The 15,406-nt window shown below is 39.3% G+C and overlaps 1 protein-coding gene across 1 annotated transcript in view; it reads left to right on the top strand.

The window, feature by feature from the left end:
- The window catches only part of col24a1 (collagen type XXIV alpha 1 chain), a 77,462-nt gene that overhangs the window by 41,858 nt on the left and 20,198 nt on the right, over positions 1-15,406 (top strand). The window contains exons 25-35 of the mRNA XM_083970545.1: positions 2,802-2,855; positions 4,078-4,131; positions 5,805-5,858; positions 6,572-6,625; positions 9,232-9,285; positions 9,497-9,541; positions 11,508-11,552; positions 13,796-13,849; positions 14,493-14,546; positions 14,664-14,717; positions 15,040-15,093. Of these exons, the coding sequence (XP_083826671.1) occupies positions 2,802-2,855; positions 4,078-4,131; positions 5,805-5,858; positions 6,572-6,625; positions 9,232-9,285; positions 9,497-9,541; positions 11,508-11,552; positions 13,796-13,849; positions 14,493-14,546; positions 14,664-14,717; positions 15,040-15,093 (576 nt within the window). The remainder of the gene's footprint in view (positions 1-2,801; positions 2,856-4,077; positions 4,132-5,804; positions 5,859-6,571; positions 6,626-9,231; positions 9,286-9,496; positions 9,542-11,507; positions 11,553-13,795; positions 13,850-14,492; positions 14,547-14,663; positions 14,718-15,039; positions 15,094-15,406) is intronic.

The raw sequence follows: 15,406 nt of genomic DNA, 5'->3' as shown, positions 1-15,406 counted from the left end.
TGTGAACATTATTTCTGAACTCAACAATAAAATGCAAAAATTACAATTAAATGTATGAACTGAGGAACCCTGGATGAGAGGCAAAACGTCTTCAAGAGCCAAAAAAATGTCCAGTTGCCTTTGATTTTAGCACTTGTAATGGCTACAATGACCTGGATGACTGAGAACCGTCACAGACATGCAGTTAAATATCCTCAAATTGATCTTATTTATGCTTAAGTTAATGCTTCTTATCCAACTCTAGCGAAATGTTGGAACATGTTTTCCCTTTGTAAAATCCTCAAACGGACACAACTGCTTAGAGCATCCGAAGTATGTCCATCCTTCCTGGAGGCCCCTTAATGTTAATATTTGCATTCTGTGCATAGTGGAGGCAACCAAGCGGGCCATGTTGAACTTTGTTGCTGCACTGCACATATGAGAAGGATTAAGCAGTTACTGAGGAGATGGGCCTTTGAAGCCATGGGGCTAGGCAGAGAAAATACTCTGAAACATATGGCGGCTCTAATGAGTGGCATTACATCACTTTGTAGATAAATTAAATGTGAGATAGACTTAGAAAAACTATTGTGGACCAATGCAGGTTGATGCAGGTTTGATGTTAGGAGGCTTTAGGCCACCTGTCTTCACCGAGTGCCCCTGTATGACCATAAGGCCCCCACCATAAACAGTTGGAAACGTTTTTACTGGACCGTTTTACAGTGCAATGTATTTTAGCCAGTTTAGACTTAGCCTGCTGTATTCCATTTCTAAGCCCGCCCCGGCAGTCCACAACTAATAAAACATGCATCAGTCCTCAATTACAAAAGGCAGTCACAGGTGTACTTTGAAATATACTTCACATGTCAAACTCTGTGCTTTGATTTTCCTTTCAGTAACTCAGTGTGGTGTGGACTTGTATGTATATTTATGCATGAGGAAGAGGCACGTGTGAGGGAGAACCATGATACTCCTAATGTTGTGTATCTCTGCGCTATATGTCTTCCGTAACTGTCAAGTTAGTGGTCATATCCATACTTCTGTAACCCGGGCTGTGTCTGAGAGACCAGATCTTCTCCAGAGCAGTACTGTACAGTAAAAGCTCCTATGTCAAGGCCCTGTCACACGTAAACCACTTTAAAACCATTTCCTTCTGTTAAATGATACAGGGTACTGCATTGTCCCACTTCCACTTCATGTCCCAATTAAGGGATTTGAGGTCAATTTAGAGCTCCTGTTCCCGTTCGCCTTCAGGCTACATCCCCTCACAGACACTCCACTACTCACCCATTTTCAGCTGCTTTATGTGCATCCAACAGGATAATGTCCAATAGGTGATGATACATGAAAAACACTTAAAGGCTCTCAGCCTTTTTAGTTGAGTTAGGGAGTAGCAAGTGGAATAATGTCTCATTGTGTTTATATTAGTGGTCTGTTTAATTTCCTTTGTTCATTTGTTAGGTTACTCTCTTAGTTTCATTTTGTCTGTCTCTTAGTAGAACAATGCAAAAAAGACTAGAAAATGGTAAATATAAATTACAACGGTTATGCAGTGAAAGTAAGAATAGCAGTCAAGTTGAATCCCGTAACATGTTATCTATGTAAATGTATCACTCTGCAAAGAAGAAATGCAGAAATAAAAATTGGCTGTCAGAACCAGAGACAGCCGCAGTCTGACCACACTGGCTTCTGTGGTTGGTCCAGAAGAATAACTCTGGTCTACCAATGGGCAGCTGTAGGAGTTATTACAATAACACTGAAATTCAGTTATATCCTGTTACTTACACTATCCTGATGGCATTCGTATTTTTAAGTATGATGACTTCATCATGGCTTGTGATATTTTTTCTTTTGTCCTTTCTGTGTAATTGTTCACTGTCAAGACTTAAGTTTAGTTTAGATTTTTTTTTGTTCTAAAAATAAATACATGTACACTGTGACTGAATGCACTTACTCGTTCTGGTTGAATGTAACCTATTGACCCCTTACTGTAGTTTTACCTCTGGTCTTGCTCCCCATATAGTTCAGTAGAGAGGCTGGCACAGGTCCAAACAACTGCCCCAATCCCAGACAACTGATCTGGAAGTGGTTAAGCTCTTCTGATAACTTAGCCTATTTACATTAGCTTGTGTTTTCCCCAGTGAGGACCTCTGTACTAAGCCGTGTGTATCTTTTTGGGGCCATCTGTATTGGGTTACTGTTTGCTGTGAAATTAGTGTGCCCTGAATAATGCCCAATGAGCGTTACTGTGCCCAAGAAATATGCTATTGTTGAATTTTGCCAGACAGTATAGTTTATTCTCCACAAATAAAAAAAAGCTCTTGAATAATTCTTACGAAAAAAAAAGATTTATAATCAAGAATAGCATGCCATACAGGCAAATACTGATCTGAAACAAAAACATCTGCTTTTCTTTCTCTGTCTACTACGAACTTAATCATGAACTGATATTGCCCTTTACTTAGAATATAAATGTTCTTTTGAAACACAAATGCATTTTTAGTAAGGAAAGTCAATATATAAATCTTTTTTTACAAGCCTTATTATTAATAATAATCATATGGTCATTAAATCATACTATAAAATGGAATTAAACTTGTGCCTAAAATTCAGAAGTCAATCTACAGGTTTCCTCCCAAGTCAGCAGCAGCTCCTTTTTTTCTTACGTAAGCATTACATTGTAATCTCTGACCTTTTGCATTCCAGGTGTCATAACAGGTTGGAAAATAATTCTTAGATGAATGAAGATCAGGTCTCTCCACACTGACATACTTTCTCCTGACGTGTTTGTGCTGAGCACCCGTTCTCTCTCTCCTCTCCAGGGTCCAGTAGGCCTGATTGGGATAGCTGGTGTGATTGGAGTTCCCGGTGAAAAGGTAAGGAGTGTGTTTCTCTATCATTAGGCTGTCAGTCAGCATCAGCTGGTTGCTCGTCAGTGGCAGACCCCTGTAATTAGGGCTATAGTACGCAGCCATGGCTAGAGGCCCCAGAAGGCCAGAGCACATGCTTAGATAAACACTCAACACTCTCACATCCACATCAATTACAATACTGTCAAAGCTATGTCACCATTACTGCCCCTCAGCCCTCAGCTGAGACCTTCACCAGCAATACCGAACTATGTTAAAGAGAAACTTTCAGTTTTCAGTCATCTTTTGAAAAAATTGTCCCATGAGTTTTTGTTATTCAATAGATGTGTGCTTTGCCAACTTGTGTTGTATCTTTGCCCGTTCAAATGCATAAAAGGGGATAGCAGCACATTAGTTTGAATCATGTATCTGTAGAGGCCCTGAGGCTTTTTCCACATCCATGAATGGTAGAGGCTGCAGCGCTGCTTGTAACATATTCTGTTTGTTTTTATTAGTGGTTGATTATTCATAATGGTTATGTACAAAATCACCACTTTTGCTACCAAACTCCACTGTTCCTTCCTCCTCTGTTAACCTGTTCCCCTTCCTTTCCTGTTCAGAAGCCCCCGTGTGTCAGAACATGTTCTTGTGACGGGAAGCCGTCTGCTTGTCAGACTCCTACTTGTCCTCCGCCTTCTCCTCCCCAAAACCCTCCTCCTGATTCAATCTGTCAGCACCGACCATATCCTGACAGCCCACAAATTCCTTTCACATTATATATTTATATTTAATTCTGATTTAGACTTAGGTTTCCAATACGGTACCTTCAAACTATTCTGTTCACAGTCAAAGAGAAGTGCAACAAGAACTGGAAAAAGTACTTGTACAGTCACGAAAGTTACATGGTTCAAGGATTAAAGCATCACGGACACAAATGTTAGAGGGGTTAGTGTGGGAGACTTTGGAAGATTTACTGCTAACCTGGAGTTACCTCTGCTTTTAACACAGTGTGCAGTGTGCCACCAACTGGGTTTCAAAGAACCTGCCTGCTTTAAACTCCACTCAACCAGCTGTCACTCTAACCTTCTGCATTTAAGAAGCCGTTCTCCAGTTTCATGGCTCTTTATTAGACAAGGTGTATGTGAGGCTGTGTTGGGGTTCTCTGTGTCGAGGTCATAGTTTAATGATCCACTCTCTCTCTCTCTCTCTCTCTCTCTCTCTCTCTTTCTGTCTTACTGTTTTTCCCCAGGGCGACCGTGGACCAGCGGGTCCAACAGGTCCGGTTGGGGAGAAGGGGCCAAGGGTAAGTACAGTCACTGAGGATAAACTGCAGAGCTCTGCTTCTTGTCTTAGAGTTGGTCAGCCCCAGACCCACAGTGTATATATTGAAAAAGGCTTTTCCAAGAAATTAGCAGAGCTCCAACAGCCTACCAGAGCTACTTTGTGCAGTAAACTAATGTCTAAAGATGATGAATATAAAACTGAAACACTAAGCAAATTTGGCTGTAATTTCTTTGGCAGATTAGTTCATGGAAATGAAAGCAAACTCACTAGAGGCCTAAAGGATTCCAGACTCCTCGGTGTTGTAACTTCTGCAGATACCTATCTTTGCAGAATTCAGCTCTGTCAAATTATTTTTCCAGAGTTATGTTGAGTATAGGGAATGAAAACAAGTTTTTTCAGTGACTCTTCTTGACATAATCTTGTAACTCAACCTTTGGTCCTACCTAAAACCTCTTAGCCAGTTGGGAAAGGCTATTTGACAAAAAAGGCCTGCAAGGCCCAAGCTGAAATCCCTGCTCCTGTTTGTAGATCCACGCCAAAACATTTGACCAATAAAATGTTTTGTTATTTTTCTGCCTGTGATGTCTCTGTAGGTTTAAATTATTGACACTCCCAGTTTCCAGCTCAGTGTAAAAGACTTCAGAGGGAGTGAAAAGATCTTCTTTACTAAGCTGTTCTGAAGACGTTTGCATAAAAGTGACTCATTGTATTTTGTCATCCTCCCTAAATCTATCCAATTAGTCAAAGTTGGGTCTGATCAATGTTTGTATATTTGCAGATTAATAGCATGTTACTTTAAAACATTAGCCGTCTCACTACAGTGGAAAAAGTGTTTGCAAAAAAATTATTTTGACAGTGATGATCCCCAAGGGAAAAAGAATCATGCTGCCGTCCAGTGCAGTGTTTCCGCTGTCTGTTATAATGCTGCAAGAGTCCAGAGAAAGGGGCTGGACACTGGAGCCTTGGATTGACTCCATGTCTGTGGCTTTGGGCCCCAGTCCTGACCTGCTGGCCGGCAGACTGGCCAGAAGGCTGACTGACTGACTGACTGACTGACTGACTGACTGGTTGGCTGGAGGAGAGGATGACTAATTTAGTGGCTGGCTGAATAGTTAGATGATTGAATCACTGCTAGTGTGTGTGTTTGTGTGACAGAGAGAGAGACAGCTTTGTGACTTAAGTGAGGAGTTATGATGATTTGTGTGAACCTTTATTTTTTTTATTATAATGTATCCACATTAGTAAGGAGTGGTGGCTGACTCTGAAGGCTCTGTGCTGCTTCACTGAAAATTACAATGATTGTCTCATGTTTCGTTCCTTTTAAATGTGGCAAATTCCTGGCCACTCTTGCCTTTACAGATGTCTTTGTTAATCTGGTATTATTCTTTATTAGATCATTAGAGAAAGAGAATTTGTCTTTTTTTTTTTTTTTCAGAGGATCTGGAGCACATTCGAACACATCTTAATATGAAACACGACTCCTAAAACCAGTCCTATTTTACTCCCTTGTCTGCACTGCTGCTGCACTGCTCCACACTACTCACTGTTAAAATCCCAAAGCAAAAATGCAGCATTATAGATTGAATATAAACTTGTATATAATAGTAACAACATGTACTACCTATGTAGCAGATGCCATTAAACCGTGGTATGGTTTCTTATCACTGTCTCTGTGTTTTGTTTTGGTTAAAGGGTTATCCAGGATTGCCAGGAAATCCAGGGGACATCGGCATGCAAGGTGCACCTGTAAGTGTCAATACTGCATATTATTTGCATGGAGATGTTATGATTTGCATGATAACACATTTACGTAGTTTTGCTATACGTATTGAAAAAATAAACGTCTTTACTTTTCTCTACATCACCTCATTTGTATACTGTACATTTTCTTCCATTTACTTCTTTTGCTGAGATTTTTTTTGTTTTCCTTTGCTCCCTCTTTACTTTGGATTGAGTCATACACACATTAGTATTTAATGGACTGAGAATCTTGGATGCATTGACTCTCATCTTCTTACTCAGTGTCTTGGCTGGATATTATAAACGCTTAAATAAGGAGATTAACTTGCAAACTTCTTAAACTGAGCTGGATGAATATATTCCTGGTCATTGTAAACACATAAAATTTAAGAGGGTGACTTGATATCTCAGTTTTCCAGTTCCCACAATTTAGTCTAGACCTGTGTATACAGTACGTCTTAACTAGATGATTGTTCAGTAGTTCTACTTAAGCCTTTGTAGTATATCCATTAGTTTCATTTGACTGGTGTTGACCTGTGTTAAAAGATGGATCGAGAGGTTTTACCCTATTTGGTTTGTGTAAATTAAATCTGTGTTTTATTGTCAGTCTCACTGCATCATGTCAAAGAAACACTATGAGAACCTCTCTACCAACGAACCCCCCCTTACTCCCCATCTGCAGTTTCCCAACCTTCAGTCTGTCTTGTTCTTTCTCACAGGGTCCACAGGGACAGAGGGGTGCTCCAGGAATTGGTGGGGTAAAGGGCAGAAGGGTAAGAGCTGTCTTTACTGCTGGGACATTAGTTGTACCCGTCTCTTATAGTATGTACTATGAACGTGAGTCTATTTAAAGACGATAGTGGCCATGAAAACTTCCCTCATCAGACCTGCGGTTGTCTGTTTCGCATCATAGTTCCATTCCCTTAAACAAGACCAGTGAAAGAAATTAAGGGACATGTGTTTGTCCTTCTACTTAGCTCAAGCTTCTTTATAGGTGCTTTTACAGCTGTTTCTTAAGCCCCATGAAAGATGGAAGACATTAAGATATGGATACTGTGTAATCCTGGTGAGACACCCTGTGGCTAAGAGTGGAATAACACCCTCAGCTGAGGAAGTAAGGATGCTTTTAGGATATGAATTTCAACTTAAAAAGCACACAACTGAAGGAAATTGTGTTGTTTATACAGTGCAACAGATCAGAGCAAACAAACAAAGGGCCATAAGAGCATATTTCATTTGAGTTTATAAAAAAAAAAAATCTGTAATATAATATGGATTTTCTTCAGCAGCACAAGTTTTCTATTGTTGAGCAAGTCAAATAATACCATATAAAAAAGCATCCAGATAAACAATCAAATATTACTAAACCAGATTGATCATGAATTATAGAAAAAAATCTGATTATAATACTATTGGCAACACAAACACTGTATATCAGTAATTGCCTCACTGATTTGTACTCAGTCCAGTTTTTCTTATTGAGAGTCACTGTTCAACATGGTGTTCCTGAACAGTCACCAAAAGAGACCGGTAGTATGGAAATGAGCCTCCATCGTCTTTCATAATGTTTTGCATTTACAACAAGCATGACTGTTTTGGATTATATTTCATTTTATGCATTCAATTAGTATGTGATAGTTAAATTTAGTGTATTATCTTAAAAGGGTGAGTGGAGACTGATGAGCTCCGAAGTTAACGGTGTCTATTTGTAGTTTTTGCTTTCACACAGCAGCACATCTTAAAAGTTCTTCTTGTTGGACTTTTTTTTTTTTAAACTCTGAGTTTTACTTTCAATTCATTTGAAGTCTTTCCTAAACTGCTGTTTGCTTGTGCTTAACTCCAGTGTCAGATGCTGCCTATACGTGTCATAGCTAAAACTTTGTAGTTGAATGTGCATCCACTTCAACTTATGAGAAAATTGCCAAGAGACAAGCAAATGGAGTAACACCACACTGTTACCACACCACTTATCACACGTAATCACTAAACCGCAACTCTCCTCCTTTTATCCGCTATTCACTGATGTACGTGAAGATGAGCATTTTACTATGGAAGACATATGGCAGGAATTAACATGCCACAGCTTGTGTTGTTTACAGTAAAACATACACGTCAGTTTGTGGTTACATTTCTGGTAAGGTAACACAGTCAGTCTCCATCGTTAAGTCATGCGATCTCCCATGTCCTGGCAAAAAAATTCCAAAAGCTTATTGTTGGAACCAAAGTGAGATTCTCACAAAGCTGTTTTTGGATGAGATGTCAAAAATAAATGCATGTTATGTCAGACACTGACTGTAGTTTGTAACGGATAGAGTGACCTCACATAAAGAAGAAAAGTGGAACAACTCCACCACTTATCACTCATAGTAATCATTTTATACTCTGACCTATGAGAAATGTCCTGGAGCTGGAGTTTTAGTGATAACGCACCTGCACCAGTTCTATAGCTGCATCATGGGTGGCCTCCCTTATATCAACCCTATCGATCTGATTCCTCTCCTATTGTCACTCACAGTGAAATGCATCTCCTCTCTGCTTCACCTACTCCAGAAACTATCCTGTAGAAAAAACTGCTGTCTTATTATTTGCCCAGTTACACGTATTATAGTACATGAGTAATTGTAATATTGATTCATTTCCTTTCAGTAGGTGAAGTTGTGACCCGCTTATACACACATTCCCTGACTATGGAAAAAAAAAATATATATATATATTGGCAATACATGTTGCATGTTACACTGGCTGTGTTGTAAATAGGCTACTAAGATCTCATTCAGAGGAATTAAGTTAACTCTGGCAAGGAGGGTCCACAAGCTACAGCTTCATTTTCACCAAGACTGGAGAGAGATGAACTATAGGAAGGAACAAACAAAGAAAGATAAAGCTGAGTTTGTCCGCCTGGAAGCTTAGAGTGAGCCGAGTGACCTGAGAGGAATGGCAGTCTGACTGACAGCCAGAGGCTCAGGCAGACGAGGAGCAGATAGGGTCTTCAAAGATAAAGATATAAAAGAGGGGAGACGAGATGCAAACAGCAGATATACTGAAAGTGGAAAAGTCCTAAAAGAGTGGACAGGAGAGAAGGGGGGAGGGCCCTGGGTTATATTTACAGATCTTTATCTGTCATCCTACCTGTGTGGTGGTGTTACAATGCTGGGAAACCACTGGAATGTTTCTTTGAGTCATAGTCGGGTGGAAACCCTCCCACATAGGCAAAGAATACTAAATAATTACTTTATTGTTTATGTTATCCCAGAGTTAATGGCACATTATGTGAACTTGTGTTTGATGCTTTGATGCTTTGATGCTGGTTGTATTCCTTTACTGCTCATTCTTTTGCTGTGTGATGTTCAAAGGTGTGTCTCTGGTTATTGTTGCACAGGGGCCCCAGGGTCCAGATGGCCCACTCGGAGAACCAGGCCCTGAGGGCACCAAGGTAAACATTTGTACCATGTGCCTGTGATGATGCGGTAATTAGAGTACTTTTGCATGAAATGTCTATATTACTCAGCATATTTGTGCTGGAGTCATTCACTTAACTTAGGGACAATTACTTTATTGAATTACTTGTCACAGATGATGAATGATTTATTTTGTTACTCGCTCTGACAGAAAACCTAATTTCTTATCATCATTCTTCTTTGTAGGGCGAAAGAGGTGGCATTGGACAAAAAGGAGAGCCAGGATTCATCGTAAGCACTCTTTCAATAAATGTCTTTACGATTGCCTTTCAGTTTTATTCCACCTTGTGTAAAACTAAGACTTGAAAAGATCAAATGCTTGTAGGTAATGCACTATAAAGTTGTGAGGTCTATTTTAACACTAAAGTTGAAAAAAATACTACATATAAATGTTTCAGAATTAGAAGCATTCAGGAGTCAAACACATTTCTGGGTGAAGGCTTCAGGCTCTTTAAGAAATAAGAAGGCAACTTTTATATCTACCCTCATTTATCCAAAGCCAAGAGCGATCATTGTCATTAAAAAAGGCATCATCCTGCAGCATCAAGCTTAACAAGCTCATCCTTCTTGAAGCCTAATCACGTCACGGAAAAAATATTAGCACATGTAATTCCCAACATTACCACAGCATTCAGTACAGCCCTCAGGCCTCTGTAAAACCTTGGTAGGCCTTTAATCAGTTTTTATTTGCAGAGTGAGCCCTTTGTCTTCCTGCCTCTGTATCAGGTTAGGGTTGAATGCAGTTACTATGCACTGCCAGCTTGTTGTGAGGAAACCTGAGCCAAATCTGCTGAGGGGAAGCAAGATGAAAGTAAACTTTGTATTTATCCGATCGAGCTGAGTGAAACCTAATCCGGCTTTACATTTGTCGGAGATGTCTTTCTTTAAAAGGTCTAGTGAAGTATTTAATAAAGACAATGGCAATCTCCACTGTTTCAGGTGTACAGGACCTTTAGACCTTTAGAATCACATTCTGTTCATTTGGATGCTTTGAAAAATAAAACTGTTACAATTCTTTTTACTTTCACAATAGATGATTAAAGGATTGATGTGGTTATATTTTCAGTCTTGCAGACAAGTATAACTCAATTATCCCAGTAAAGGGGCTTCAAAGCCTTATTATCATTGTACTTAAGACAAATCGTCATGTTATGGTCACATTACAATTATTTCAGGGCCAAATGTTTGAGGCAGTAACAGTAGTCTAAAGTGGCAGTAATTTAGATTAATATTTTTAGAATTACACTTTACACTTTTAGCACACGCATTATGTTGATCATAAAGATGATAAAAATTGGCAAGGCAATTAACTGCAAATGTTTCTCTTAAAAACCATTTTATGTAAGAGCTATAACTTTTTATAGACATCCAGTGTCTGTTGTGCTAAATCACTCACAGGCTTCTGTCCAGATGAACAGCACGCCACCAGCTGTATTGCTTATTTATCTGACTTTATTTTATGTAATTAAACTTTAAAACCTTCAGTCCAGGGACGAAGTCAGAGATTCTGATGTTGCTGCTCTGTCTTGACAAGATGTTGGCTACAGATAATCTTTGTTCTTTATTTTCTAATATAAACAAAATTTAAAAGATTCATTATAAAATTTCCAAGAGAAATTGAAGGAGACATGCTGAAAAAAATCATCCATGTACTTGTGAAGTGGATGTGGCATATTCAAGATTATGGTTACAGTGTTCTTTTAAGCAATTTGTGAGCCACAAAAACCGTTTTACACATACTAAAAAAAAAAAAACATGATGGTCATTAATCATTGTGAGACTATCTATTGTTCAGCACAGATATAAGGCCATTTTATTTGTATAGCCCGTTTTTACAAACAGTCTGTCTCAAAGGGCTTTACATGGCATCATAACAACATCCTCTGCCCTTAGACCCTCACATCGACTGAGGAAAAACTCCATAGAAAACCCTTATACACACAGACATTAACAGACCAAGAGCATATATACGGTACTCGGGACATAGTTTGGAGTTAAAGTTTATGCATATAGTATAATAGAATATAGGTATGAATATTGAGCAGCCATGGTATTATGAAGCCCATAATACACAGAATAACCAGTCATTGACAAGGAAGATTAAAGATGCCAATACTTTCCTTAAAATAAACTAAAATCAATAGACTTGATTGAAAATGTATTTCAATGATTTAAATGTTGATTTCTGTCTTTGAAGGGCAAGGCTGGAAGTCCAGGAGAGAGAGGCCCCCCGGGAAAGCCTGTAAGTAATGTTTACATGCATACTGCTCACTTTAGCAAGAAGCTGCACAACTACACAGGCTTGCAAAAGACTCCCACGCCCTCGTTTCACCTGTAATCTATATAATTAACACTTTTTGAGAAAGAGTTCAACAAAGTCACCCAAGGAGATGTCGTATATGAAGGAGAACACCCACCAGTGCTGGGACTCATAAAAACACGTGCATGTACTTCCTCTCACTCATTTCCCCCTATGTGTGAGGCAACGTTTTTGTTAATGATACAGTATAGCACAAAAATCTATGAAGACTTTGATAGCCAAACATATTATCATAATAGAAACCAAGCTACATTTACAGATTATGTAGGGAAGTATTGTATTATGTGAAAGTGTCTGTTCTTGGGGTTTGCATTTACAGTAGATGAGATTTGTAAATTGTATTATAAACTTGATAGTGCTCTCTAGTGGACAAATTATGTAATAACAAAACTGTCTCATTATTTGAAATATATCTTTGGCACATCTGTTCTGTGATTTCTTGGTACTTATCCACCAACCTGTGTGCCAGGACCAATACATCTGGCTGATTATAGTCAATGACATCAGCCAGCTGGTTTATTTGTCAAGCTTCACCTTGGATGCAACTTGCCCGAGCCCCCAGGAGAAATTGTCTTTTTCCAGCAACAAAGAATACTATGTGTGACATACACAAACACTGACACACACAAAGGAAAAATGTTGTTCTGTTTTTACCATCAGGAGAATGACAGATGGTAGTTTTGATATACTTTTGAACTGTTAGAGGATAGAATAATGTATCACAGATGACAGAAGCATGCAAACAACAACAGATCAAAACCAGTTTCAAACACAGATACATGACATGTGGGCTGTCTTATAGTCAAGTGTCAAGTGTCATGTAATTAGCATCACTGTATATATCCATGGTTGTTAGTGCAGCTTGTGTGCAGCATTTATGGCAGAGTTTACAATGGATGATGATACCAAGCTGGAGAAGAGCTTACTTCCCTGCATGTGTAAGCAGTCGTTTGGCTTCTATTAGTTTCTGCTGACAAATTAGCTCCTTTCTACTTTCTCTAATCATGTATTGGCTTAACGTGACATTTCAGAGGTATTTGTAATAAGTGACATAGAGATACATACAGACACGTGCAGGCCTGCGCTCTCACACTCAGATATAGCTATCTGTTCAGCCACACACATACAGCACATTCATGCACACTAGTTGTGACCTGTCTTCTTGAACACACGTTTTATGCAGAAACCTCCTCTTATGGCGTGAAATATAAGTGCTTAGAGTAACTGTGGGTTTGTCTCATTGTCGCTGCCTGTTGTTAAATGAAGATCTTCTACTTGTCCTTCCCACTATCACCAGCCTCAGTCACTTTCATCGCTCACCTCTGGAGACGTAGCACATATTGTGTTTCATAAAACAATGTTGAAGTCTGCCCTTTCTTAATCTTCACCCTTTTCTATGTCCTATGCATTACAATTCACTGTGGTTGTTATCTTGATGCCAGAACCCATTTAGCTCAATCGTTTAGGAATTTCTGTTGGTAATGTAGTCATTGGTGATTGTGGCTGTTATACCATATTACTCTATTACATTGTTGTTTCCATAAATCCTGTAAAAAAAAATTGACTGTCAGAACTCATATATGACAATTTTTCTCACTGGCTTATCACATACTTTAACTTAACATGTGGCCTTGATAGCATGTTTATGCTTTTATTTGTCTTTTATTTTTCCTTTTTTCAATGAATCCATCTTCACTCAGCGTTTTTATCCTTCTGCTGCATAGCTACTCAATTAATAGCAACAAAAGATACTGTCCACTATGATGAGTTAGGTTGTAGTATTAGGATTATGTAAACCCATTCATTTGGAACTGATACTGTTACATTAATTCACTGCTATCTCATCCAACTTTTGCATATTGGTAGGTTTCTCTTACAGGCACAGAAGTAAACATTGTTTCATATGGAGCTCTGTTGTTAAACCTGGCAACACAAAGTTCAAACTACAACAAAATAAAAGCCAATCTGTATTTCATCAAGAAATTTTTTTTCAGTAGGCTGAAATAGAGGAGGTAATCATGTTTGTGGATACGTTGGCTATGAAGAAGATAATAACAATGACAGAATGACTGTGATGAAAGCCAGGTTGTCTTTTGCTTATTTTCTGTAATTACACAAATGACTGACTGAGGCTTCACTGAACTCATGACTGTGATTATTTCCAGGGTAAACCAGGTATTCCAGGCAGCAGTGGTGAGAGGGGACCCCATGGGGAACCAGTAAGTCTGTTGTCATCTGACTTTTGCATTAATGTGGTTGTTTCATACCGCAAACAAACCACACACTGTGAAAACGGATCTGGAATTCATAATGAATGCGAGACATGATTTCAACAGATTCATAATTATTGCTTGCAAATATTTCCAGAGAAAGAATGAGTCAGGCTCAGAATGATTTGATAATCAACATCAGGGCTTCTGAAGAGTGGTTGTCTCTATGCTCGTCACACCTTAAAGCTCCACGCCTTGTCCCTCCTTTCTTGGATTAGTCCCGAACGTATTGATATTCCTGGAAATCCGCCGACCCCTAGGGGACATGAAGAATGTCAAACAATCAAATAGAAGTATTTATGAGGGTGAGAGTTTTTAATAATGCCAGAGGCGGTGTTTATATTATGGGTCTCATCTTGCTTTTGGCTGGACTTCAATTTTACCCCAGGCATTCTCATCCTACAGTTTTAATTCTCTACAGACTGCACCATTTAACTGTATCTGTTTGTTTTGCCATCATATGCTAGAGTTGTGTATTTTGTCTGTTCTGGTATTATTTCCAGAATTACTGAACACAGTAAGACCAATAATGAGATTACTGTGTCAATAAGCTTTCCTCAAAGCATCTTATAATGGGGTTTTTTTCTTGCAGGGACCTAAAGGACCTCCTGGAGAAGCTGGACCCGATGGAGAGCAAGGATCTGAAGTACTTTTCATTAAATATTTGTCGTTATATATTACTTCAGTTTTCCATTTGGCAATCTATTGAAGAATTGAAAATCATCTCTACTCTTTTTCTTTTTTCCCTGTCTCATCTTTGTAGGGTGGGCCCGGTGCAGAGGGGGAACCAGGTGCCATTGGAGAGCCAGGGGCAAAGGTCAGTACAACCAAGCCGTGTTTTTTGTTTTGTTTTTTTGTCTACTTCCTTTCTCAACTGCATCTTAGAAACATTTCTGACGTGGCGCCTCAGTCACCACCTTGCAGCAATGTGAAAAGTCATGATCCTGCTCAGTCAATTTGTACCTGACTCAACTGTAGCCTCAGGTGGAAAAAACAAAACAAAAAACCGCTGATTGTCAAGTCTAACACTGCCTCTACTCCAAGCATCAGCGGTCAGTGAGTGTAAGTTTAGTGTGCATGGACATTTGAGTGTGCTTTGACCTCCAGACAGCCCTGGTTTGTGTTTTGTGTCCCTGCAGGGTGATATCGGGCCTCCGGGAGCCGAAGGGGAGCAGGGACAGGAGGGGATAAGAGTGAGTGGCTACACACAACCCCTCTAATCCCTTACTTCCTTGTGTTTGGGTAAATCTGACCCTGTCGTATATTTACTCCCCTCATTCTGACGAAGATGTGTAATCCTCTGGCCTGAGAAGAGCACAGCGAAGGAATTGTTTTTGTCTGATGGACTGTATAAATAGCACTTGGACTGCTTGCATCGGATTTTGGAGATTTTGTATGCTTGCCTTTAGTTGGACCAAAAAAGATAAGGTCATAGGTAATAGTGTTCAAACAGTCTAGCTATGTGCTTGTAATGTCTCCTCAGTGCAGATGTTCCGGGGGGGCGTC

This window comes from Trachurus trachurus, assembly GCF_905171665.1.
Source record: "Trachurus trachurus genome assembly, chromosome: 4".
Taxonomy (NCBI): domain Eukaryota; kingdom Metazoa; phylum Chordata; class Actinopteri; order Carangiformes; family Carangidae; genus Trachurus; species Trachurus trachurus.
Note: the sequence above shows the minus strand (reverse complement) of the source record. Positions and strands in the feature narration are given on the sequence as shown.